Source organism: Acanthopagrus latus, chromosome 12 (genome assembly GCF_904848185.1).
Source record: "Acanthopagrus latus isolate v.2019 chromosome 12, fAcaLat1.1, whole genome shotgun sequence".
In the NCBI taxonomy this organism is placed as follows: Eukaryota; Metazoa; Chordata; class Actinopteri; order Spariformes; family Sparidae; genus Acanthopagrus; species Acanthopagrus latus.
The window spans coordinates 17,046,419-17,073,636 of record NC_051050.1 but is presented as its reverse complement, the minus strand read 5'-3'; the positions used below and the strand labels follow the sequence as shown (position 1 = coordinate 17,073,636).

At 41.0% G+C, this 27,218-nt stretch overlaps 1 protein-coding gene across 9 annotated transcripts in view; it reads right to left on the bottom strand.

Annotated features, from left to right (window-relative positions):
- Positions 1-262: 262 nt before the first annotated feature.
- The window catches only part of nup214 (nucleoporin 214), a 30,211-nt gene continuing 3,255 nt past the window's right edge, over positions 263-27,218 (bottom strand). The window contains exons 9-37 of one of the 9 annotated variants that reach the window (XM_037116688.1): positions 27,036-27,102; positions 26,622-26,745; positions 23,246-23,404; positions 21,805-22,240; positions 21,558-21,688; positions 21,347-21,435; positions 20,762-20,845; positions 20,044-20,193; positions 19,312-19,470; positions 19,096-19,199; positions 18,833-19,012; positions 18,330-18,418; positions 18,148-18,234; positions 17,607-17,915; positions 17,344-17,511; positions 16,817-16,928; positions 14,653-14,716; positions 13,856-13,925; positions 13,616-13,700; positions 13,125-13,177; positions 11,483-13,021; positions 9,602-9,669; positions 9,309-9,489; positions 9,060-9,212; positions 7,109-7,144; positions 6,729-6,900; positions 4,889-5,034; positions 3,517-3,559; positions 263-1,030 (exon numbers count right to left, since the gene is read on the bottom strand). In XM_037116688.1, the coding sequence (XP_036972583.1) occupies positions 3,522-3,559; positions 4,889-5,034; positions 6,729-6,900; positions 7,109-7,144; positions 9,060-9,212; positions 9,309-9,489; positions 9,602-9,669; positions 11,483-13,021; positions 13,125-13,177; positions 13,616-13,700; positions 13,856-13,925; positions 14,653-14,716; positions 16,817-16,928; positions 17,344-17,511; positions 17,607-17,915; positions 18,148-18,234; positions 18,330-18,418; positions 18,833-19,012; positions 19,096-19,199; positions 19,312-19,470; positions 20,044-20,193; positions 20,762-20,845; positions 21,347-21,435; positions 21,558-21,688; positions 21,805-22,240; positions 23,246-23,404; positions 26,622-26,745; positions 27,036-27,102 (5,053 nt within the window). In that variant the 3' untranslated portion in view covers positions 263-1,030; positions 3,517-3,521. The remainder of the gene's footprint in view (positions 1,031-3,516; positions 3,560-4,888; positions 5,035-6,728; positions 6,901-7,108; positions 7,145-9,059; positions 9,213-9,308; positions 9,490-9,601; positions 9,670-11,482; positions 13,022-13,124; positions 13,178-13,615; positions 13,701-13,855; positions 13,926-14,652; positions 14,717-16,816; positions 16,929-17,343; positions 17,512-17,606; positions 17,916-18,147; positions 18,235-18,329; positions 18,419-18,832; positions 19,013-19,095; positions 19,200-19,311; positions 19,471-20,043; positions 20,194-20,761; positions 20,846-21,346; positions 21,436-21,557; positions 21,689-21,804; positions 22,241-23,245; positions 23,405-26,621; positions 26,746-27,035; positions 27,103-27,218) is intronic. The other 8 variants (XM_037116683.1, XM_037116686.1, XM_037116684.1 and 5 more) reach the window with 8 other exon arrangements.

The window sequence follows — 27,218 nt, the reverse complement described above, 5'->3', positions numbered from 1 at the left end:
GGTTTCGTATGGCTAATATTCAGATTTCATCTTCCTCTCCATTAAGGAAATACTAACTTAGTTTTACAGTTGTTTGACTGTGAGGATGTGAAGTGCAATTTCAATGTCTGGTCAAGGTGTTTTAGTAATAAAAAAACTGTGAAAAAAAAAAATCGTACAAAAATTATCTTTTTTTTTTTAACTTCAGGAGGAATCTGAAGGCTTTAAACATGAACTTCAATATACAATGATTCACTACATTAGGGAATTATTCACATTATAATCAGATTGAATGATGTGTTTTTATTACTTTCATCATCACCAGAATGACTCAGTGAAGCACGACTACATTAATTTACATTTGCCATGTAAAAATATCCATCTCGTAATGCAAAGAATAAGAGAAAACAGGACTTTTTCTATCTCAAACCACAACATTTGTTTTTTTACAATAACAGCTCAAAATATGGGGTTTGTTTCATTTTGGTACATTCTTTTTGAGCTTGCATGTTTTAACATTCCATGACTGAACGATGTGTTAGACTGAAAAACTTTTAATTTCAGAAGCTTTTTTTTGGCATTTCCATGTTTTAATGTGCAGAAACAGAGACTTTAAATATGCTGCAGACACAAACCCCAGTGGAGAATGAATGACAACAAGTAAACTGTAAACTGACAAGTGTGTAAACTGCGTTACTGTGTAAAAGCATACAGCGATTTTCATTTCATCAAACTGTTAACACTCAGAAATGTTGAAAAAAAAACACATCTTCTGCTTATATGTACTTCAATTATGATCATGTATGTTAGAATGACAGCACACTGTTTTTTTCTAAAATATACAAAAATGTTTCCCCAGAGAAAATGCTTCTAAATCTTTCTTCTAATTCACTTTAAATCCAAAGTTAATACAATCTTCCCCGTTGTCCTTCTGTCTTCTGTAAGGCACAAAGAGCTTGATTGCAGAAAAAGCACTGCGGCAGCGACGTCCGGCTAACGGAAGATCTCATGAAACTAACTTCTCCAACTGGAAAATGTTTGAGGACCTGATCTGGAAGCAGAATTCCGATGACATTCAAAGCAGAGAAGAAGAGATTATTTAAAAAGAGATTCATTGATTTAAAACACCAGAAGTAGTTATAATATTATGAGTGACGCTGTCCAGTTTTCCTTCTGATGTAACTGATGTAATGGTGCTGTCATTAAGATACTGAATATTGGAGCAAAGTATTTCTGGGTTCAACAGATATCAAACATAAATGCAAATGATTTTGAAGAGGCGTCATTCAGAAAGTGAATATTCAGCTAATATTCCCATTTACAAGGAGCTGTGCATCTTCCCACTAACATATTTTCATTAGTTTATCAAGTCGGGATGGCCGGAGCCATTTTCCTTCTTTGATGGCTGACTTTTACAAAACACAGCACCTTTGCTTCAGCCACATTCTTTAAAATGTCAATAAAATTACATACACATCTCCTAAAACCTGTTGACATCCAAGTGTTGTGTCATGATGTTTAAAATTAGGTTCATTTCTCCTTCTGGCCAACAATGTATATATTCTTTGTTTCATTAGGAAGTCACACTGAGATTAAAGTCTGTTTTACATGTGACACCGAGCCAAGACAGGGTCAGAATAGCTGCACGAAGAACAGAACAAATCAAAGACAACAGCAAACAACATCACAATATCAGAAGTAATTATAAAAATACATTTCATAGGACAATCTGAGCTTTTCTTTAAGGCATGCATCTCAGACTGGTGGCTATGTGGCCTGTGTGCAAGGCCTCCATGACAACACAGAGCTGACAGCGAACAGGCAAGTGGACGTTTGATGCAAACTAGAGCCCGACAGATTTGACTACATTTGTTAGGCCGATGCTGATACTGTTATTAAAAAGTCCTAAATTTATGTATTGATCGAAACACAGACGCACATGAGATATACTGTATGAGGTTATTTAGGCAGGTTATTTTCTACTGACAGTATGACAATAAGCTTAATTGTCTAAAATAAGATAAGTGCACTGAAACAGCTAACTTAACTGGTGTTTTAGGGAAACCGACATGCAGCATTTTCCTGATTATCAGTATCGGTAATTTTCCTGTCGGATTGCAGATAAAATAAACTAATTCTAAAATGTGCTACTCTGGCTTGGATGCATCATCTTCTCCCCCAGTGATCTCCCCCCAGATTGAAACACTGAATAATCTCAATCTGCAAAGTAGCTGGTAACTAAATTCATCAAATAAATGAGGTGGAGAGGAAAGGAAAAGTAAAATGGATAAAGTAAAAAGGAAATGGAAATACTCAAGTTAAGCAACACAAAATTGTACTTTTAAACAGTACTTAAGTAAACTGCACTTAGGTTTCATGACTGATTGTTCTAAATTTAAAGACTTTCACTTTGACAGTGAATAAATATCGGTCACAGATATCGGCTTTCAGTCTCCTTTATTTCTAATAATATGTATTGGCAGTGAAAAAGCCACACTGGTCGACCCCTAATACATGAATTACCCCACAGATCTTTCTCTGCATTATAATCTTTCCACACCTTCACATATTGGACAACATATAGTATATGCAGATACCAATATATCTGTAATGGGCTAATCAGGGCTGTAAAATCTCCAATTGGTTGCATATTATAAATGTGCTGTATACAAGTCAAAATAAAGCTCCTAAAACCAAATTCTGAATAATAATTTGGAGTATGCAAGAGTTTACAAGACCAATATCGTATTGTCATATTGGAACTAACAGTGTGGATGTAAACGTGGTCACAGTTAGAAGGAAGACACAAAAAAAGAAAAAATCTAAAAAGAAGAGTGAGGCTGGAGGATTATTAACAGTATGTGAATGTGTCCAATGGGCTGAGCCGCGTCTTCCACACACTCCTGCACACTTCAGAGTGCATTCCACTGGAACACACCCCGGGGAACGCTGACTGCCATGTGACACGTAACGGCGAGAGGGGAGAGGTAGAGAATGGGATGGAGGGAGAGTAGAGATGGGGATGAAAACGTAATCGCTGGAGGGCAATTAGGAAGGAAATGCTGCTAGGGCGCTCCATCATGCAGGGCCAGTTTCAGGGAGAGCGATTTTCCACAGGGGGTCAGAATGATGCAGCATATGCATTACTGCACAGTATTTACTGTTTTATGTATTGGAACAAGATTTTATTCGTTTATTTATGCCTCCTTTTATTTAAGGTTGAAAGCAGAGAAACACCTTTTTCTATATTTCAATGCAGTGAATTAGCAATAAAGCTCCACCCGACTCTAAACGAATAAAGTAGGAAGAAAAGGAAATAAGTGAGGTTAGATGAGGTGACGGTGGTATAAAATCTGAAAAGGTTCAACGGGGAGTCGTGTTGTGGAAGAAAAATATGAGCTTCAGGCACTGCAGGCACCGTGCACTGGTGAAGCCTGGGAGAAACATGGGTCTGCCTACTCATTGGTAGACACACACACAAACTACAAAAACACACACACACATAAACAGACAAGAATTAAAAGTAAATGTGATGACCTCACTTACTGGTTTGCTGACCCGAAGGTTCCTCCAGAGAACCCTACGAAACAAAAAGGGAGGAGAAGTCATTAATTTGGTTTCTGTAGCATTAAAACATTTTGACTGTCAGTGTGTCAGAAGATGAACGCTCATAATCCCAAAGCAGATCAGTGTGTCTGTCTGCGTGCTGCGTACGCAACGTGACCTGACACAGGCAGAGCTTTGCCACCCCAGGGGGCTCTGAACATCAGAGGCGGAGAAGGTTTACAGAGATGAATGGACAGAAGGGGACAAGTGGACGGATACTGATGCACAGTACGTATGTGACTAACAACAGAGTCGTTACAGGCTGCAGAAGAGCATGTTAATGAGAGAGAAGAGGAAAAAAGAAAAAAAAGACACCCTGAAATTATTGGGGGGTAGACGACAAGATAACTATGATCTGCTGACAAATCTGGGTCATGAATCCCACATTCCTAAACCTGATTTGCCCTAGAATGTTTCAGCAAACATCAAGGTGACACGTAAGATGTCAAAATGATGCTCACTTTTATTAGAACATAAACGACTGCAGCCTTCTCAGTGTGTGGCATGTATACAATATAGTACCATTACAGATGTAAAGTCACTCAGGTTACAGTTAGGGCCGTATGATTAGTCCGCATGATAATCATTATATTTTATTTGCTTTATTGGGATCACAAGTTATTTATGTCATAACGAGAGTATTCATCATGAGAAAACAAATTCATGTGAGGCAGAGGACCATGACATTTTCATCTTCCGGTGCTTCACTTGTCAAGACAACATGTATGCACGCTGGCATGGCGCTGCTGATCTCTTTAACATCAGTTCTTGTGTAATAAAAGGGAAGGACAGTTTGTTCTCTCACATTAACTGGTTACTCTATCCTGTTATCTTGGGATAACTAAGCTTGTTTTTTCTGTGATAATGAAATAAATAACTTGTGATGTCAAGAGAACAAATAATATCTAACTTGTTACCACTGGAAAACGGAGGAATTCATGTCTGATCAGCGGCGTATGAATCACATTTTAAGCGTTATATTTGTCAAAATAAATGAAATACTTTTTTTGGGTTTTAAAGAAAGTTGTAGCAGCAATCCTTACCTACACATTGTTTCAGAGTAGAAAATGGTTTACAATTACTGCATTTGAATAAATTCGAGTTTGGTTTTAAGAAGCCATAGCTGTGATACATGGAAAATCTCCTGAATATCATTGTCTGACTCCACTTGAGCCACTGACCGCGCTGCTGTCAGTATTCAACGAGGTGCTGCCAACCAAGAGGACGTTTGAAGATGAGGGAAGAAAAGAAAAAAAGAAAAAAGGAAGAAGGGGTGGGGGGGCAACTGAAGTTGCAGTCTCACCTCCTGCCTGTGGCTGCTGTCCAAAGCCCGAGAAGCTGCTGGGCTGCTGTCCAAACCCAGAGCCCTGCTGGGCCAGGCCCCCGAATGACGGAGCGCTCTGAGTGGCTAGGGAGCCAAAGGACGGGCCACTGGGAGGGGAGGCAAATCTGAAAACGGAAGCAGATGCAAGACAATGATGTAGCACTACTGCAACTACTGAATTAAAATGAGCGAAAACACAAAGCTGGATGTCATTTAAAAAAACCAAAACAAAAAAACAAACAGCCATTTATTTGTACAACAAGAGAAAAAAAAGAGAGATTAAGAAGAGAAATGACTACAGTGTGTATGTTTCTTGTAAACATGCTAGTAAGGAAGAAGGTGTCAGATGGTGTTTGTGAGGATTGAGAGATGGGAGGTTTAAGCGGTAATCCCTTCCACAGGACCCACGCCCATCGACTCCCAAGGGAGAGGAAAGGGAGAATAAGCAAAACAGACAGAGAGAGAACGGGCCCGTTTAATCTGCAGGCAGCAGTGAGATTATCTGAGGCGAATAATCTAGTCCCCCACAGTTTTGGGCTCAATGCCATGTTCACTGTAACAAGAACACGTGCACATTGTGGACACACCATGATGGTGACAGAGTGGGAATGATGGGAGGGAGGGGAAAAGATTAAATAATCCCTGCTCCTATTTCTTTAAATTAAATCTCAGTTGGAATGAGGTTGAGTCGCTGTGGGCTGTAAAGAGGTACAGTTTTAAACTTTAAACCTTCAGTCTTACCTGTTAGATTGAGAAAAAAAGAAAGCTGTTTCAAAACAATGTGAAAAGATTACAATGTGGCCTCTAAAGCTCGGTCTGCATTTAGTTTATTTTATCATTTCATCACTATGATGTTGATGAGTGTTTAACAATGTGCTGAATGCTGCCCTTCATTTGTTTTATGTGTTGTGCTTGTGTGACGGTGCACTGAGCGAGAGATCACAGATGTTCAAAATCATAAAAAAATAAATTAAAAAAAAACTGCTTCACGCTGCAGGCAAAATCTGCTGCTCCTCTCTCCCCTCTGTATTGCATGAAAAGCCCGCTGACACTGACGTTATCAAATGTTTAGTGACTGCAACAATGTTATAACCAAAAATAGACAGGTGGATTTACTGTGTGACTACTTAAAGCCTGTTAACACCCGACAAACTAACACACTAACATCTGGCTTTTGTCTCTGATAGGAAAAGGTACAATCTGCATTTAATCCAGGGTCAAATGAGGATGTGTGCCATATGTGCGCATCGGCTCCAGCTCTGATCAGCAGTGATGGAAACATGAAACCCAGGGGGACATCCCTCAAATCTAGTTAGTAATAGGACACAACGTTGTGTAATGGGGATAGGACATCTTAGTTTAACTATAACCGTATCCATCAAAAATGTCACCAGTTGACTAACATAGTTAACTTAACAGGAATTTAATAATAGTAAATGATCCCAAACATAATCTTTTTTTAAATAATCGCAGAAAAGAGTTCCTATCGGCGCATACTGGGCATTGTATAGGCCAATAACAACATGTTTGTGATAAGCTAATATTGGCTGATATATCAGTGGGGCTCTGGAGTCAACTTTGGCTAGCTGGCTGCTAACTTCAGGTGATGTATCTCCAGTTTTATATTATGTAATTAAAGATCTCAGAACCTAATTAAGAAGAGAAGGCAAGACATTCATTTATTAAAAAGAAAAAGCTGCAGCAGATGGTAAAGTAAGTGTTTTGTCCAACGCTGCATGTACATGCGTGAGTATATATTCTAAAAAAGCTTAGTAAATAATTTTTTCAGATTTTTCACGGAACATATAAAGTTTCGTACCCAAATCCGCCCATGTTGGAAGCTGCTGTTCCCTCTCCGAACACTTTTCCAGCGGAGGAACCCATGTTGCTGTTGAAGGAAGCGTTCGTGCCAAACGCTGCTCCACCACCAAATGCCGGGGCACTACCAAAGGAAGGAGGACTCCCAAACACTGGAGCGCTGCCGAAACCACCTGTGGAGGGGGGAGAACAGATAAGTGCTTAAAAAAGTGTTTGTAACAGAAAGCAGCGGGATACAGACAGGGAGTTACAGCACAGTATCTATAAAGAAAAGATGAAAAAACGTCAGTCACGACGATGTTTCTGTGGTTTGGTGCAACTACAGTTTATTGACACACGATATTGCACCTTTCCATGTGACGGGGGAATTTTTCTACTCACTGGGGGTTCCTGGGTTGAACAGTTCTGCTTGGACTCCTGTGTAAATATGAAGAGACATACATTCTGCATGTGGTCTGAATCAGGGTGGAAACCACCACAAGTCTACTTTCTAAACAGATATACAAAAAACGAGTTTGTTAGGCATATTTCCACTGTTTTGTTTTTTGGTTGAGCATGGTGATTACACTCACTGAGACCGTGTCTGTTATCGTTTTGGAACAACACATCGTGCCAGCTTAAAGTCTGGATGAACACTTCAAAGCCTCAGAGGTAGGAGGGAGTGGCAGGGGGAGAAAGGGTGGTCTGAAATTACAGCCTGGCTAGCAGCATGCCCCAGTAAATAATTGATTGAGCCAATGTAACAAGATTACATTCCCTGAACGTAGGCCAGTGATAGGGCATTAGTGTGCTGAGTGGTACCAATATCGCAGTGGAGCGGAGGGATGGCTTTGATGGTTGCCATTGCTATGTCTTGATTATTGCCAAGAAAAAAATCAAATAAAGAAGCTTATTTTACATCTTAAAACATGCTAACTTCTTAACATTTTCATATCAAATAGTCTTGGAGCCTGGGTGTACAGGAGCCAAGTTTGCAGTTGCACTCATGTGAAAGACTCTTTTTTAATCTTTTTTTAACAAAGTTTACTGAGGACAGAATCAGCTGTAGTGACAGACACAAATTGGCATGTCGGTTTCAAAAGCAGTTTTTAAAGCAAGTGAGACCAAATGAACAGCATCATTTGACACTCGAACTCGTGGATGTTGTTTATCTGACCAACAGCAACTCTTGTTCAAAGCAAAGCATAACAAATCACCAAGGACAAAGCCCACCATCAGATTATGCTTATTCCAAGCTGTCTTCACATGCTTTTTACTGTTACAAATAACAGATGAATGTAAATTGTAGCAGGAAACTGGATCATTTTCTAACCACGCATGACAAATTGACACTTTTTTTGTTTGTTTTTTTACCCCTAACACTGCAGCGCTATTAAATGGTGATAATCCAAGACATAGGTCGCTCATTTAAAATGAAATTATGAAGCTTAAATAGATCATTCAGAGCTATCTCTGACTCATCGCACTGTGACTTAGCAGTGTTGAGAGGTAGCGTTGCATCAGCAGTGTTCAGGCAGGTAATACTGCTGTCTGGCAACCTCACTTTCTGCTCTGCTGGGGCGAGGAGATAAGGGCACTTTGCTGTAGCTCAGATGATAAAGGAGAAAGCAATGTCAAGAGTCGGCTGCTGTGAAAAATGCGATTATGTAAAGGTGCACAGGGTTTCTATCGCAGCCGTGCCACTATCACCGAACCTCACACATCACTAACCCAGAGGCCCCTGAGCTAGATCATGACAAATATGACAGAAAAGAGGATATAAAACATCACTAATACGAGCCCTACCAGGTGAGGGCGTGGACATTCTGTGGTAATAACAGCGCTATTTACAATTGCTTGGCCCTGCGCTCAAATCTAATTAAGAAAATGAAACCCTTCCCCAAAGAAGTATGAACGGCACAAGTCTGGTCTGAAAATGTCAGCGGCATAAATCGCCTGGTGAAATGTTAACTGCAGAGTACAAGCAAGCATCACTTTCAGTGAGTGGATAAGGGTATATTTTGGGCTTTGCATTCTTAGTTTCAGCATGGAAACGTGTGTGAGTTCACCATGTTCAAAATAAACTCATAAATGCTATGAAAAGAAATATTCTTACACCTTTTTTTCCCCATACTCAAACAAAACCTAAAACTGTACTCCGTCTGATTTCGAACTAAAATTGAGAGAAACTGCCTAATTAACTACTGGTGAACAAACAGCAGAAACAAACTAAACCCACCAAATCTTTGTAAGTCCGGCATTTACCTCTGGCTTTGTCGAAATAAACCATAATTCACCAAGTTAGACGTTAAAATATCCTGGCTCTAGATGCTGTTATTTCCCGCTGCCATACCTGGCTTTGACGGAGAAGAGAAGGAGCCAAATCCCTGGGATGCAACAGTCCCTCCACCAGTGCTGAACGTCCCACTAGGTTTCTGCTCACCAAAGGATGACTGTCCAAAACCAAAGGTCTTGGCACCACTGTTCCCGAACAGACTGGTGGCACCTAGAGGAGAAATTGACAGATTGATTGATTCTAAAAGAAACAAAAATAGCTGTACTTTTGTAAAACACTTTCAACAACCTTGTTGAGTTTGTTCACCTGTCTGAGCAGGCTGCCCAAACCCACCGCCGGCAGCAGGCGCGCCAAATGGGTTCTTGTTGGCAGCGTCTTCGCTCGGTTTACCTCCCAGGCCACTGAAGAACCCTCCACCAGCAGCTGAGCCGGCTGCATTGGCTGAACTTGAACCGAACAGACTCCCACCAGATGATGGCTGCTGCTGCTGCAAGAGAAATGCCACTTGTACAATGTGTCCAGAAGAATGGGAACATTTCTTTTTCTCTTATTATTTGAGACAATAATATTTGCAGGTAGAAAAAAAAAGGGGATTATACCTGTCCAAATAAATTCCCACCACTGGGTTGTTGGCCAAACACAGACTGGCCGGATGAGCAGCCAAAAGCTGTAATAAGAAAGAGAAAGACATTCAAGACTGATACATTCTCTGTTTACTCTACACTGCAAGATATATAGCTGGGATTCCACACAATCTTTTTTTTATAGTCACCACTGTACAGCTTCCTTTTCTTCCCACAGAGTCATAAAACAGAATGAGCTGACTCTGGAAACTCGAAACCCCCTTTAATATCTGTAGACAGGAATGACAAAGCTGTGCCTAACATCAGCTGTCCATCAGAGACACACACATTCCCATACTGCTCTGGGAATTTAGAGAATGTTTGGGAATGGGACAACTCCCCTCATGCCACACTCTTCACTCAGACTGCCACACCACAACTCAACCTAGTCACAGAATGCTACAGTCAAAATTAGCTGGTCAGCTGAATGAGTTGAAATTATTGCACAGCCCCCTTGACCGTTCAATGCCTCCACAGACTTAAACTAATACAGCAAGTTTTCAGATACTAGTTAAAAAGGACCAGTCTGAAAGATATAAGGGGGATTAAGGGGCAGAACTGTAATACAATATTCACAATTACTTTTATTCAAGTGTACGCCCTTGAAACAGTGAACCATTGTGTTTTCATTAGCTTAGAATGACCTGCTTTGTATTCGCAGAGGGTAAAGCAGGTCCTCTTCTGAAGAGTTCTCCATGTTTCTACAGTAGCCCAGAATAAACTAACCACACACTGACTCCAGTCTAGAAATGGCCTTTTGTGTTTTTTGTGGCTACTGGAGGGGAGGGTGAATCAAGGGGTGTTCAGTTGGTTGCCATCTGCAACAACACCACTAGATGCCATTAATTCCTTCACACTGGTCCTTTAACGGTTTCGGATAAGAAGCGACAACGGTGCTGAGAGTGACGGCAGCGTTTCTGGCCGACTTGCTTGTTTTTCTGGCTGACTGGTATGAAATTGAGAATTCTGTTTACCCCATTACTTTGAAAGCCTGAAGGTGTTAATCTCTAATTTATAAATAGCAACAGTATGAAATGATTCCAGCATGATTTTGGTGAACCGAAACCCATTGCACAGCTTCAGAACAGACTCCTTAGCTGCAGCCTACAGCGTGAGCATTTCGCTGTGTAGGCAAGTCAAAATGAGTGTGTGCCTGTGCAAACCAGGTGCGCTTGAGGGACTCTGAGTTCTGGCACTTGAGTTGACAAAATGCACATCTTACTAGCTTGGATGCTACTTATAATTAGCAAAAAGCATCATGCAGCTCGTCACTTTAAGCCGGTTCTTACAGGCATTTTTAAAAAGGTTGAAATGACAAAGGTGGGTGGTGGTAGGTAATTTCAGCTGTCTGATATGCAAGCTGGTGTCTGTACTCAGCCAAAGATCTTTTGTGAAGGACGACGCTCCGTTCTGTGACACCACTGTACATTTGAGAGGATACTGAGCATTTCTGTAGTTCTAACAATTCAAACAGAGTGATACATCTTCCCTCTAGTGGATTGGGTCACATTAATCTCAGGGGTCAAAGTCTCACAGATAAACTCTTGTTCATATTATATTCAAAATATGTTTTTAAGCTTAAACTGTTGATGACAACCCTCCAGTATTTGGATTAAGTAGCCTGACCAAAAATAACGTATTTCAGATTTATAAGGCTTTAGCTGTTATTTCAATGTGTCAAATAGATATCTAATAAACATTCAAGTAATTTCAAGTGCTTCTCTTGCTATAGCTCTATTGTGTCCAAGAGACATTACATGTAATTACTCAATGGAAAAGGAAAAGAAGAAATGTTAGCCCAAAACTCTTACCATATTGTACAATACAGTAACAGTAGAAGAGAAAGTGCAGACTCACACTGACCTGAGGGCTGTCCAAAGCTGAATCCTGAAGATGAGGATGTGGTGGTGTTACTACCAAACACAGACCCTTGCCCAAATCCAGAGCTCTGGCCGAATGCAGGTGCGGTGCTCTGTCCAAACAGCCCTGAGCCAGTGCTGCTGGCTGTGTTAGCACTGCTTGTGCCAAAGGAGAATGAATTGGCACTGCTCGCAGTAGAAGCACCGAAAAGACCTCCTCCAGTAGTTGCATTGTTAGAACTGGCTCCAAATGCTGACTGGCCAAAAGAAAAGCCGCTGGCTGATCCCGTGTTGCTGGCTGGCTGGCCAAAGCCACTTGCCTGGCCAAACACGGGCTTGCCGAAACTAGCCCCAGTTGACGCGCCGAACCCAGCTGAGCCAAACCCTGTAGATACTGGGGCTGCAGGGGTTGCTGGGGCTGTAGGAGCTGAGGATGCTGGAGGCGCAGCAGGTTGCCCAAACACAGTGCTAGCAGCGGTAGTTGTTACACCGGCAGCAGTGGGGGTGGAGGTGGTGGCAGCAGCAGGGCTAACTGTGCTGATAACTGGTGTAACCTCAATGGTGGTGCTGTCTGTTGTAGCAGGAGCAGGCTGGGTAAAAATGGAGCCTGGTTTGTCAGAACTGGGGACCTGGAATGCTGGTGGAGCTACCTGGGCGACAGGTGCTGCAGCGGGGGTGGTGGCAGCTGAAGTGGGCACCGGAGCAGCGGTAGTAGTGGTGGTGCTGTCTGGGGTGGCCTCTACTGTGGGAGCCGCACTGGCTGGTGGTGGCGGGGTTGCCTCAGTTGGTGCGGTGATGGAAGAGGGAGGGTCAGGGGTAGCTGAAGTTGTGGCTGGAGGAGGTGTGGGTGCTGGGGCTGTAGGTGTGGCCGCTGGGGTCCCGGTGGTGGAAGCATCCTCTGCAGGCTCAGGTGCTACAAGGGGACTGGCTCTCTCTACAGCAGGTTCAAGAGCAGGTTCTTTTTCAGGTGGCGGGGTGGGTTCAGAAGGTTGTGTGGGAGCTTTTGGTTCCTCTGAGGACTCTGAAGGAGCTGAAAGAAGACTGCTAAAAGACGTAGGTAAAGCTGAAGTACTAGAGCTAGGCTGGGGAACAGAGAAGGCTGGCTTGGGGGTCGATTCAGGAGGTTTGAACAAACTCCCTGTTGCTGCCCCCTTTGACAAATCGGCTACTGTTGCATCTTCTGCAGGCTTTTGGAGACCTGCAGCAAAGCTAAACTGTGCTGATACCTTGCCCATACCAAGTCCAGTTTCCCCAAAGGCAAATGAGGCAGCAGCGGGTTTGATGGATGAATCTTTGGCTTCTTCTCCTTGGCCCACGCGTAGTCCAGAGAAACTGCCCAGAGTCTCTCCTCCAACTGTCTTTGGGGGCTGTGGCTCTACCCTGAGGGCAGGTGTGGTGGAGGTGGGTTTGTCTGCTGACGTGTTTGGAGGCAGCGTGGGAGACGCAGTGCCAAGAGCACGGGAGAATGAGTCCTCTCCAGGTTGGCTGAACAGCATCTTCCCATTTCCGCCAAAGGAGAATTTACTCACATCTTTCACTGGACAGAAAAATGAAAAAACAAACAATCAAATATGATGACGGTGTTTAAGTTTGAAACCATCATAAAACAATCTGGTTCAGAACTGCTGTACTGTTTTTACCTTGTGACATTCCAGCTCCCTGTGAAACTGAGGGAAAGCTGAAGCCTGTGGACCTGTGAAATGAAATGTCACAATGAAAATATAGTGCGAGAATTTTCAGTTTCTGTGGTATGACAAATCTGTGCGTTGTTAAGAGGGAGGAATCCATAAATTAGGACTGAACCATATTCTTTTGGAAAAGTACACGACACATGATATTCCTCTGACAGGTACAACGACCTGCACGTCAAGTGGATTAGTTGGTTGGCTCAAAATCACATCTGATTGGATAATCAAATGAATTACAACCCCAAGAGCAGGATGAGTCATCAGGAATACTTAAAACTTTTAAAGGAAGAGAGAAGATGAATAGTTTGACTTATGAATACTTGTTTTTGACACAAAAGTTTAAATCTTCGTATTTAATTTGGTCTTGACAATTAATAAAAAAAACCTGGATTGGTGATTTTTATCATTCAAAATGGCACTATCATTTACATAAGCTGACTCACCCTGATGTGAAGGAGAACCCTTTGCTGCTGCTTTGATCTGCTGAGCTAGCAGGAGCCACGGAAACATCTGTTTTGGATGGTTGACCTGAAGGACACATGTGTTTATCATATTAGGTATCATACTATAAAATAAAATACCAGACTGAATGTGTGCACACCATTCAGCAATGTTCTACAGTGCAGTTTTGTTTATGTGTAAGAGGTAAAATACTTATGTACATACACCTAAACAGTCCTTACCAAACACGAAGCCTGTCTGTGGGGAGGTTGTACTTTCAGCAGTCATCTTCTGGATACCTTGGGTAGGATTCTGCACAGAGAGATTTAAATTGGCAGTCATCATTATGGCTTAATTCTGCACAGACCTAATATTATGTAGGAGATTTAAAAAAAAACTGCGATCCTTGCATGCTGCTCCTGTAAAAAATGTATTTTTTCTTCTTGTTCCTACAGTTTTATGCTTTAGCTTCACGGTGCAGGATAATAAATGTGCAGAGTTTGACACCTTTAGGCTGTTTTCACATTTTCTCTGTAGTCAGTAAAAAAAGTAGAAGAAGTAGTAGTACAGTAGGAGACATTTTGTGTTCAACAGTTCAACTTGTGAAATGAAAAATATAAGCATATTATTAAAATCTGGAATCATTAATGTTGGGAAATATACAAGTGCCATTTTGAGGATATTATGGTAATTACTCTTTTCTTTTCTGACAAAACCATGTGAGCCACAGGTTAGAGATTTCTTTGCATGTCTTAACACATGTGTGGAGGGGATCTTCAGGGCATGTGTGTTTGTGCACATGTGGGTGGAGATCAGTATGTCCAGGTCATTCCCATTAAGATGAATTTGGGCTCAAACAGTGCCAAACATTTGTTCGTGGAGTTCCCCCGTCACCCAGCTGCAATTTATAACATCAACATAGGAGGGAGCCGGGACATTTCTCACCCATGCAGTTAATGGTGTCTCCTCTCATGCAAAGCCATCAACAGTCTGTGAATTTTGGCAAGTTGAATGCTCTTTAAAGTATCACAGTACTCACTCGTTTGGCCTGGTTGGATGCAACTGTTGCAAAGACCTGAGCTGCTGGATCTGCTACTGATGAGCTAGGAAGGAGAGTACAAGAAGAAGAGGAAGAGAGTGTTCAGGTGATATTTTTATTCCTCACACATGAACAAATATAACAACCATCTTACTATTTAGTGAGATGTTGATGTGTATTAAAATGGGGTTTCAGCAAACAAAGACTCATCTTTTTTGGGCTGGACTAAAAACAGTAAAAACATCTTGCATAATCATAATATTGCACAATTTTCACACATTTTCACATTTTATGTCTAAAAATTAAAGATATTTAGTCGTTCCAACGTCTGTCAGTGCATGGAATTTAAAATTCTTGGGAGCATATAACTTTTGAAATCTTCAGATTGTTCTGGTTAGTTAAATAACAGAAACAAATTGGTTTTCTTTATCGAGCTGGGAACCATTTGAAGAAAAGTTACTGTTCGACAGAGATAAGGAGAACATTAGCGTGGATTCAGGGAAGAGCCTACTTTTGTAATCATCTTATTCTCACAATGCCTTGCTTTGCAAGTGTGTTATTGTGAGCGGGCTTTATTTGGGAAAAGCCCGGAGGAAGGATGGCCTGCCGAAATATCACACACAAAAATGGAGCACAGCCCAGTGAGGCAGAAACAGTCAGGTGCAGGAGGCAGGAACGGGCAGACAAGCTACTGTGAATCATGGAGTGATTAAAGAGCCAAATGAAAGACGTGACGAAAGGGAAGTAAAGAGGATAATGTTATAAAACAGAACATTAGCCAGACAAATTCATTCATATTAGTTTTATTAGTTTTGTTTTGGCTGAATTATCCAGCTTATTGGTTTCTAATTCAAACCGTAAAATATGAGATTATAGTGTTGGCTTTCAGTTGTACCTCTATTTGTACAGCCCCCCCCCCCCAGGGGTAAATAGGCCCTTTTGCAATTTTCACACAATGGGCACATAGACATATCCTAGACATCCAAGAATCTCAGTCACGGTTTCATTTAAAATACAGTGCGCTAGAGTAGAACCAATAATACAATACAGGCCACAGCTGTAGTGTGTATCATACTGTCCTGTATGTGGCAAAGACAGGATCATACACATTGTGTTGACATAAGGGAGGTCAATAAGGTAAAACAACATTATAACGGAATCTTTCAACAGGAAAGACTATATTCAAAAAATGTATAAGCAGCATAAAGGGAATATGTAAGAGATGTGATGCTTCAGGAAAGAAGCTGCGATGCAAATGTGCGATTTCCTCAAAGACTGCTGGCCTCTAACAGTCGTGTGCATTGGCTTAGATTGGGTGGAGTCAGTGACCTGATAAATCTATACCAAGGCGACACACTCAAAACAAAACACTGGACCCCTCAAGGACTCTTAGTGACAGACTGTCTACTCGCTGTATCACAAATAGATCCAAGTGGATACAAGCGCGATTAAACGAGATGAATATTATACAACATGCCTAATTTTAAACAGACAGACAGACAGATTAGATTAATAAGACAGATAAAAAGTACTTTATCTGCCACGTCAATTTCAATGTGACCCGTACCAAAAAGACTGCAAGCCAATTCAAAGTGAAATCCATGCAAAGCTGTTAAAACGCAACTTGACTTTGAAGCACCGGACAGCAAAACTGTGAACGATGACTCAAGAGCAAACCTCTTAAATTTGTCATCCGTGCCTACAAACTACACAAAATGTTTTTGTCACTGTGTTTTTGTCGCAATATGCTATGAGCTGGTATCATGACCAAAAACACGAAACCTGGACAAATTCCTGAATTAAACGGTCAGCAACTTATAAAAGTGATTGTATGTTTTTGTATTGTTGTTTTTTTAAACCACACTTTTGCACTATGGAATGGGATGCTGGATTATGAAAGCAGTCCATGCTAACAAATAAACAAACCGATTACTGTGACTGCCTTATTACACGTTATTACACAAGACAAATTTTGTACTGTAAACCAGCTTCTGTCACTGGAAACTGAGTTAAAACACATCCTGCTATATAGCTGGATATCACTGAAGCTAGAGCCTGACCAATAGATTTATTACTTCCCTCAGTTTACTCCAGAAACCATCACCTACTGAAGTCAATTTAAATTTTTTTTAAAAAGAATATCTACATAGTTTTTGGTCTTTACCTCAAGATATTGGCAACAGGCATAGGAGGCCCTTTGTCCTTGAGCTCCTGGACATTGACCACCTGAGGAACCGTCTTCAAAGTGGACTCTGTCAGGGAAGCGCTGACGACAGCTGGAACACACGCAAACGCATTTGTCAGAAAGTTTGTCTACACACACACACACACACACACACACACACACACACACACAACTAGTGTTTATATCAAAACAGAACATGCCAGACAAGTGTAACTCAAATAATTAAATGTTTTCCAGGATATTTAGGCCTGGTTTGAATTATACTGACACTACCAGTTAAGTGAGTCTGAGGTATGCTGGGACTTGAGCTACCAGGTTCACATTTTTTGAATTGGAGGACTGTGTCTCCCCCTGGTGTTTTATAGCAATCATAGCAATTTAATATTATACAAAAACCTTGCTGGCCACACAGTTGTCCATAATGACTTAATTAATGTTAATCACCATTTAAAAATAAACAGATAATTATTTTCAACTGCAGCGTGACAAGTGCCTGTTCTTTCTACCTGGTTTCTGATTGGCCATCTGCCTGCGTAGAGCAGCGGTGGCTGCAGCCTGCTGGGCGGGCATTGTGACAGGGATGGTCCTCTCAGCTGGTGGGGCTCCATGTTTGACTGTCTTTGTGGCAAGCGCAGTGCTATCCGCCCCGCTGAGGTTGATCTTATTACTTGGAACTGAAATTAAAACAAAGTGAGCAACATGTTCAGCAAGTCTGACATTTAAAAAGGAGTCATCCTGTAGCTGTAATGCTGCTTCAAATCTTACTCACCAGGGCTGGCAATCGGGCTGAGTCCAAAACCCACACCAGGGACTGAGTGAATTTTGGTTAAAGGTGTGGACTGGATGGCCCCGAAGCCTGGCTGGATAGAGGGGGTCCTCACAACTGTGGGGTGGCGGGGGGTGGACAATGCTGTAGGAATGACAGTCAGGGGAAGAGGCTCTGGCTGTAGTTCTTCCTCTTCCAGCTCCAAATGAGCTGGGTGAGGGTCCAGGGACTGGGACAGGGAGGATGTAGAGCTCACATCATCCAAGTCCTCATAGTATTTAGGTGAAAGGAAGGCTGAGCGAGACAGGTTCGCTGGAAGGGAAGGGAAGAGATCTGGATCAACAACAACTGTAGTATGGCTTTTTTTAATCTATTTGAATCTCTTTGTGAATATCATTAAAGTATGTTTCAGGGTTTGTGGTAAACACTAACTACATTCCTAAACTTTCATGCAGCCACAAATTTCGAGTCAGTAGATCAAATTTACTGACTGGAAAAATAGCCTCCAACACTTGTTAAATTAGTCTGAGCAGAATATGTGTACCTGGTGCAGTAGAGCGAACAGGAGGCATCTGTCCCTTTGAGAGAAAGTTACGCAGCTGGGATTGTTTAACTGGTGAAATCTTGACTGCTGGAGAAACATACAGTATAAAGTTAGTATGTTGAAATAAAGACATTGTATATCCTTTATCGTGTTTATCTAAAACATTTTACAAAGACTGATACCTGGAGATTTGGATTTGGCTTTAGGAGGGGTGGTGTCCAGCCTGGCTTTTAGGAGTGATTCCCTTAAACTCTCAAGCTCGCTTTCCAACCTGCCATGACACACAGAAAGAAATTATTTAAATATTAAAATATGACACTTTAAGTAATTATCTGAAGTGTTCTGGTGCACACAATGAGAATATCATATAAAGGCTGCAACACTGAAAAAGAGAGTGCAATTTCAATGTTATTCAAGGACTAAGGTGATTATATTTTTAGCTATTGATACATCCAGTTATAAAAACAAAAGTTAATTTTATTCAGTTTTAATTATTCAAAAACTGTTCTAGATTTAAACTGCAGCCCATTTAAGTCAAGGTTAACTTGACATATGAGGTCTATGATTCCCAAACTTACACTGCACAGTCTCTCTTCTCCAAACAAATTCAAAGTCTACAACATGCAAAACTCATTTATCTCTCTAAAGCTTTTCTCAGGCCTCCATTCCTACTTCCTACTCTCACCCAGCAGTTGTTGCTGCAGCAGTATTGCGGTTGATAGTTGGAGTAGTGGCCTTGTTGTAGAGACGCAGGGAGGTGAGTTCCTTAATCAACTGGTCCAGTCGGTTTTTCTGCTGGTTGATTATGTACAGGTTGTTGGCCAGTGTCGTGAACAAACCTTCACGCCCTGGCACGACCATGTGTCTGTGAGAAAGAGGAGTATTTCATTAGGAAATGATTTGTGACCCAAAATGTTTTCCGTGGCAAACTCTCAAATAACTGTTTACTTCTGCTTTTTCTTCTTCTCCAGGTGTTTCTCCCATTCCACGTCAAGAACGTCATTCACATCTTCCACAGCAAACATAACATATTGGTACAGCCTGCGAATCTCCTGAACAGAAAAAAAACACAGCACAGATTAGACAGAAGGCTTTGAGTAATGAGCTGATTCGTGTAAACCCTTTAGGAAAAATATCTACTCATGCAAACTTCTGCTTTTTTACCTTGAGCTGTTCCTCACTGCGTGGGTCCAGAGGTTTTTTATACAACAGCTGTCTGTAATTTCTGTCCTTGCTGAGCTCACTCTGTGCTTTGGCTTCTTCTGCCCCAGCAAAACCCTCCAGTAAGGTGGTCTTCAGTGTACCAATGTCCCCATGGAGAGACTGCAAACCAGAAACAGGAAAAAAAAACAGGCTTAATTCAACAAGGGGATCAGAACAATTAAACTACATCAACAAATCAGTTAGAAATGTATGACAATGTACACACACACTCTATAATTCTGCCAATACAAACAACAATAGAGGCTTAAAAGATTTGGCAGCCTATTGGTTGAAAATAAATGTATCAAAAAGACCAACACAGAAAGTTAATCTTTTGCTGTTTGAGGGAAATATAGATAAGACTAGAAAAGGCTTCTCTGTGTATAAATATACAATAGACAAGTCAAAATACTAGTTTTTGTACACTTTTCAGGGAGAACCTACAGACTTTTAAACATTTTAGCTAGCTACCCCTGCTGTAAGAGAAGAAGATGGTACACAGCTTTTTTAAAAATGTATCATAACACCATCAACTTGCCGCTGTGACTTTGTTATTCTAAGACCATTGCGTTTTGAGCAGGAAGAAGCTGTTGGGGGTAGGATCTGGCTGCTGGGTGTGAATTTATTAACAGGGAATTAAGTCAGCCTAAGCAAAATCCGAATGTGTTTTGGTTTTGGCAGCCACGGTCTTACCTCTGTTGTTTCCTTAATCTCCAGAGTGAAAATATGGAGGTCCTCGGACTCCTTCCTCAACTCCTTCATCTCCTCATTGGTGCCAACCTTGAAGTCGGCTCTTGCGCTTCGTGCCTTCAGGTCGTCCAGCTCCTTCTGGAAGTGTGCAATCTGATGACAAGTCAACGACAAGTGCAGTTATTTGTAAATCCTTCGTTACAGATTTCAAGCCCTTCCTAAGTTGTTTGTGTCCACTGCACTACAATACAATACAATGATGTTTCTAACTGAGTAGCTACGAAAGTGGACTGCACCAGGGAGGCAATAATATGTTAGCTGATGAAGTTGTATATGAATGCATTTTATGCACAATTCATTGACAGTGTTTACATATTTATATAAAGTGCGTAAATCAGTTTATGATACATTAAACTTGACTGACAATCCTGTGTAAATGTGGCCCTGACTTTATGTGTGGTTTATTTAGTAACAAGGGAGTGCGAAACAGTCAACTATGATAAGCTAATAGACATTATTTGGTACTTCAGTCAGATTTCATTGGTAACATGCTTAATGGTATCAGATATATTGATTTTTTCGTGTGTGAAATTAAAAAAATCCAACAGTTCATCTACTTGCTAAATTATTTACAGATTTACCATTACATTTTCATTAAGTGGAAATATGAGCATCTAGTGCGCATGTTGTATGTCGAGGTGTTGACTGGATAATGTCTCACCTCCTCCAATATACCGGCCATAATTGGATCAGAGTCTTTCTTCTGTTGTAGCTGCTTCTCCAGGGCCTTCACACTAACAGCTGCCTGCATTGGAAAGTTGTAAAGTAAGACACACACACACACACACACACACACACACACACACACACACACACACACACACACACACACACACACACACACACACACACACACACACACACACACACCAACAAAAACACACAATTGCTATAAAAATATTTTTGTTATCATGGCTGTTTCATGACATGACACTGAGTTGTGATTCATTAATTAATAATTATTTTCTGTGATCCGTTTACTACTTACAAATCTATCCATGATAGAAACTGTGTCACATACTGTGAATATAACATCTTAAACAACCGCTGGAGTAAATTTTGATATTGTATATTGTACCATTTTACTTTTTTGTATCATTTACTTCTACTACTGTGGTACACAGTAGTGTACAGAGAAGTTGAGTATACAAATGGAGGCTAGGTGCCTTCTATGTGTTCCCATTGTGATATCTGTTCTTCTTCTAACATTTATTTTGATCAAAATATCAAATAAACCATTGAAGACCTGTGATGTTTGGACATGGGCTTGGATGGCAGGAGCAGGTTTCTGCACGATTGTCGGTGGTGTGCTGGTTTGAACTGGACGCACCGGGGCTGCAACACAATCAGCAACATAAGAATCACAATCCAAGGGCTGAACACACACAAGATTTAACGAATCCTTTGATGAAAAATAAATTAAGGAGGGCACTCTTGTGCAAATACATCATTCTTACTTAATACAGCTGGTGGCTTAGTGACTGACGGTTGAGGGGCGGTCAGACTACTGGAATTAGAGACAACAGCTTTGGGAAGGGAGGAATTGAAGGAGAAAGACGGTGGTGCTGGGGTCTCCAATGCTGAAAACCTTGGGAGAGAGAAGACAGATTTATTCTGCTGATTTAAGTCCTTCATGTATTCAATATAAAAAATCTCTGTCTCAGTTGGAATACCCTTCAATCTGAGTGGTCAACAATGATTTACCTCTCATTTAAATTCAGTTTCACAGTTGGTGGGGAGGGAGCGGCAAGGCTCTGGGGTGTTGGAGATGGAGCCGGAGCCACTACTGATGGTTTGATGGAGGGAGTGAAAGAAAATGCTGAAGGCGCTGACGGAGTATCAGAGGGAGGTTTGGAAGCAAAGGAGAAGCTTGATGATCCAGAGCCAAATGGTGTGGGACCCCCAAGAGAAAAAGCCGAAGTGCCAGCGGTGGAGTTTGTGGTTGGGACCGAGAAAGTGAAGGATGATGACGATGACGATACAGGAGCCGAGGGAGCGATGCTGAATGGGGCAGCGGATGAATAGGCAGGAGGCGGTGCAGGAGTGGAAGCAGCTGCTAAAGTAAGACCGAGGTTTGGGAATGCTGGTGGGACAGATGTGATAGAGGCAGGAATTTTGGGAGGCTGGGTCACCAAAGAACCTGCGAACAAAAAAAGAAATTTGCTTTCATAACATCTCATCACGTGTTGGTCTTGTTTTGTCTCCATAACTTGTTTTTGTCTCCAAAACAAGATTATTAATTCTGGAATTAGCAATGGGATTAGTGTTAGTGAGAAGTCCACAGCTTTCATGGTAAAATGCTCACTGACACAACAGTCTGTCAGACTTCAAAATTATTTGCACAAAAGCTGTGGTGTTTTTCTTTGTCAATGTGTTTGGTTGAGTAAAAACACTGTTTCTTTTAGCTTCCATTTCTTTAAATTATCTTATCAGTCTAGTCAAAGATCCCTGCATGGTATCAACAAAAGGTCACAATCAATAAATATAAAGTGAAAAACAATTCAAACTATTAGAAATAATCAGATAAAAAACATCATTTTAGCAACAGAAACAGAAAAATGTAGCATTTATAAGACATTTTGCTTCATAATACCAACAATAATGTTTTTTTTACTTCCTTTCTGCCCTCATCACGACTACACTCACCATAACTCAAAGCTTTGCATGTCTTATTTGATTATGTTGAAGTGTGATAAGATGTCCAAAGTTCAACGGTGGATTTGTAATGGAGTTAAGAGCTGTAATTTTATGCAGAATGATTGTTCCTGTAAGACACTAAGATAAGCTTAATGGGGGATGTAGCTGAATGTGCGTTTGCTTGACTGACAGATCTCTCAGGCTCTTAAGCTGAGCTGTGGAAGTTGTGAGGTCCAACTCCAGACCACAGTACAGCTAATAATAGGTTTATACCAAACTCCACACTTTAAAATGTTCTTTTAGGAATCAACGCGTGACTTGTCAGCTGAAATATGTCCAATGGGCACACACACGGACTGGAAGTTCCTGCAAACACTTCAGCATCACTGTCTCAGATGATTATCACTTGAGGAAACATATCATCACAATGTGCGATTATGATTACTTATGCAGCTATCTCAACAACATTTTAGTCTAAAACATCTGTCGCGTTGACGGGCTCGCTTACCTGGCTTGGGCAGTCTCTCCCCCTCCAAGGCGAGGGCAGTAGGGGCTGAGACCAGTTGCTTAACCCCAGGATTGAGGTTGAGCAGAGCGAATGGGCAGAGTAATCCCTCCGTTGATAGCATTAGCATTATGGGCGCCGGGGGCAAGGTCTTTTCATCAGCTTTATATGGGTGGAAAGACAAGACACAAAGAGAAGTAAAGTTAGAAGACCTTTAGACTGAGAAACACTGTTAAAAGATAAATATGTTTACTATAATTTCACAAAACACAGCAACCACTAACACTCCAGTCAAACTTACTCACCCTCCCACAAACATACCGAGAGCATCTCCGACATTTCCTCCCCCTACTGACTCATTTCTCAACCCTCCACAGATCAGGGAGCCAAGAAGAATCTTGAAAGCTCACTGGTATGAAATTTCATCTTAAGTCTATTAATTTAGAGCCACATGCATAGGCAGTCCACACTATGCAGTACTAGACATTTGTGCAAAATTATTTAGCGTTCCACACAGCTTTGTGCTTCCAAGTCACACCACTCCACAAGGGAGACAATTAACAGCAAGTGTCTTCTGCTCGCTCTGCCTGCTATAAATGCCGTTTGTCACTTTGATCATTAGAGTGTTGACAGCATCGGAGCCCAAAGACTGTATGTGTGCTGGCGCTGTAGTTATCTCACTGACCTTGGCTCACTTCGCCCTCCAGTGGTTAAAACACGTACTCAGTGTTCAGTGACACTGTAGTCGTGAAAAGATACGACTGTCCTAAGATGCCTCATTTGGTTAAAATAAAAAAATAAAAAACAGTCCTCAAATGCACACTTCTTGCCAGAACCCTTAACTATTTCCTGCTCTTCACACCCACTTTCCTGCACTTTCCAAAATCACGCGGTGTGCTGTGGGCTGGGGACAAAACTGGCAAATCCAGTCTAAACCAACATTCAAATGAAGAAACTCAGTATTCGCACCCCTTATTAAAGATTAGTCAGAGTTAATACTAGTCATATCTAACACGTCACAAAAGCAAACGGAACGCTTTGTACCGTTTGTTCTCCCTACAGCTGCCTCTCACATCTAAAACTGTTCCTCAAGTATAACTTCATCATTATTGCCACTGACTCACCTCTTTGAAGCCAAACTTACATTTTGCATCTACTGTATATTCAGCCCATGCACTGCATTTGACATTATGTCAGTACATTACCATTTTATTGTCTGCATAAATTCAAACTTATATTTACCACACACCCGTACACCTACACACAAAAATACATTTGCATGCAAACACAGATGAGTATTATTTCAAGAAATAATGTGATGCCGAATTCACCATGCAAAACACAACACTGCAACACCTAACGTTCAGTTTAATCTCAGTTAAGAATCTATAGTTTGGGAGATAAAGAGGAGCAAAGAGATAGAGGGTGAAAGAGGGAGCGAACAGAAGGGAGCGGCACACGGTAAAGCTCATCAGCATTCTGCAACAGGATTGTCTGGGCTTTGTTGTTTGTTGTGGTCCTCTCGCCTGTCTGAGCCATTTTAATGAGTGCGTTTTCTCTCCACAGATAACTCTCTCTCGTTACTCTCCCTGCGCTTTCCCTATCTAATGTCTCACTTTGGATAAAGGTTTTGATCAGACTACAATCATGTCAAAATGTTGCTCAAATTGCAGGTTCTTTTTCTCTCTTGCTGGGGAGGGAGTTCTTAGAGTGAGCGGGGAGAGATGTGACTAGACAGCAACAGCAGCTCTACGTGAATGTCTGGCAGACTTGGCCATTTAAGATAAAACAGTGTACTGAGACGGTAGCTTATCACTATTCTTTACACATGCTGCAATGGAGCACTGCAGTGGATGCTGTATGCACAAAGAAACCTAACGGAGTTCAGCTTCATCTCACCATGGCGGGGCTGCTGAACATTAAATGTTGTGGAGCTTATTCCAAGACAATGGCATGCAGTACAAGAGATATCTCTAACTACTAGTGAATTAAAAGTTAATTTACAGTTTGTAGGAGTCTGAAAAGACGGAGTTTTTAAAAGTAAAACATCCAGGTACATCTTATCCAATTCAGTAAGAAATACTGTGTGCATGCATGTTCATTCCAACAGGCGTATCAGGGTGGGCAGTATCTCTGGTGGCAGATGTTGGTGTACAAACCTGCCTAAACTGGTTTAATTTTCTCCTCACTGTCCATACAATCATTTAAAAATTGTCTGAAAAAACACAATGCATTCAGCGAGCTTCACCGCAGATATGCAGTACCCTTTGTATTTAATACAAATGTAAAAAAAAAAACAAAAAAACATTGATATCAAAGCCATAACAACTGCAAGTGCGGGAGATCCAATTTAATAACTTAGCTGAGCTGCTATGATTTCAGCTTGATTATGGCAGAGAATATGGTTGCAAATAGGAATGACATCATTATCATATGTTAACAGTGATGTAAATATACAATTCATTTAAATTCAGAAAACTGTCTGTTCATGCTGATTTCATAAAGTAAATAATGCCAAATTAAGTTTCACCTCACTAATGCATAAATCCTGTAAATCCCATCCCTATTACCATGAACCAGCCCTGCACACTGGTATGTAACACTGGCTTGCGTGTCTACCTCATCTACTTCAGCTGCACCAAAGTAACTGCAGATTGGGTTTAGCATTTAGTCAAATTCTCTTTCAGGGTGTGCTGTTAGAACTTATATAAGAATTATTCTACCAAACCATTAACAACATAATTGTGATAAAAGCCATATGACCTTTGCTCAAATGATGAAAAAAAGCTGTTAAAATCCCATTAAAAACACACAAGTCTCTAATAGGAAAGTAGAGGCTCACTTTACCTTGCTTCAAAATTGGTTTTAATTTGACAAAAATAATGACAATCTTTGAGTGATGGCTTTTAAAAAGTGAAATTAAACTTGCAACAGACAACTTTTTATCCGCTATTCCATGGCATGGAGTACATATTGATTGCATGGCTGTAGAAAAGTGACACCATCCTCGTATAGATGGGTGCCCTAAATACCTCATTTTCACTTTACTATTTGGCCATCTGGATGGATTTTTCCCACAAAAACTGACGTCTTCAATTGTGCAAACAAAACAAGAAGAGACAGTTTTCACAGGTCGCTATCCCCAGGTACAGAACTGGTCTACTTATTAATACACCGGCTGTTTAACTGTTGCTAGAGCCGTCTTTGCAACATTGGTGCAAATACCAGAAATACAACAAGGAAATGCTGGGAGAAAAACTTGTTTAACTTTAACATTGAACAACAAACATTATGGTAGGCGTATTCACATTGTGTCGGTGTGCCAATCAGGTCAGACAGGAGAAGGAAGAAAGTAAATCAAAAAGACAAATTCACTTACTAATGTGGATCTCCTGCTGGCTGGTGTAGTCTATTGCCAAACCAAGGGGAAGCGTGTCTTCATTCGTCTCGGTCACTGGAAGCTCAGCCCTGCTTGCATCCTCCAGGATCCAAAGCTCCCATATCTAAAAAGAAAGAACAACAATCTGTCATGGTCACGACAGTCTACAGGATTCTGATGCGCTTACCTCACCCGCTAAGGAGTATCTGAACAAACTTTAAACTAAAGCTGTATAAAATCAGATTTAATGTGATCTCAAACACATCAATGTCATGTTTGTCTTTCAAACCTGGAATTTAAAATCTGTCTTAACGAGAGAAAATTTTCACTTCTGTCTGTATTTAAAACAGCATGTGTTTTAAGAAATAAGATTTCTAGGAAACATTCTGCTTTTCTTTTATCATCATTAGGTACCTTGTCCTCTTGTCTGGCTATAACGCTGACTTCAATGGAAGCTGCTGATGCTGCAAACACAAGGTCCCTGAAGGAAATAAACAATGAGGCAAAGCAACACATTACACAAACATGACATTCAAATTAAACAGAAGAATCTGAAGAGATAAACAATTCATTTATTCTCAACAGTAAACATGCTTT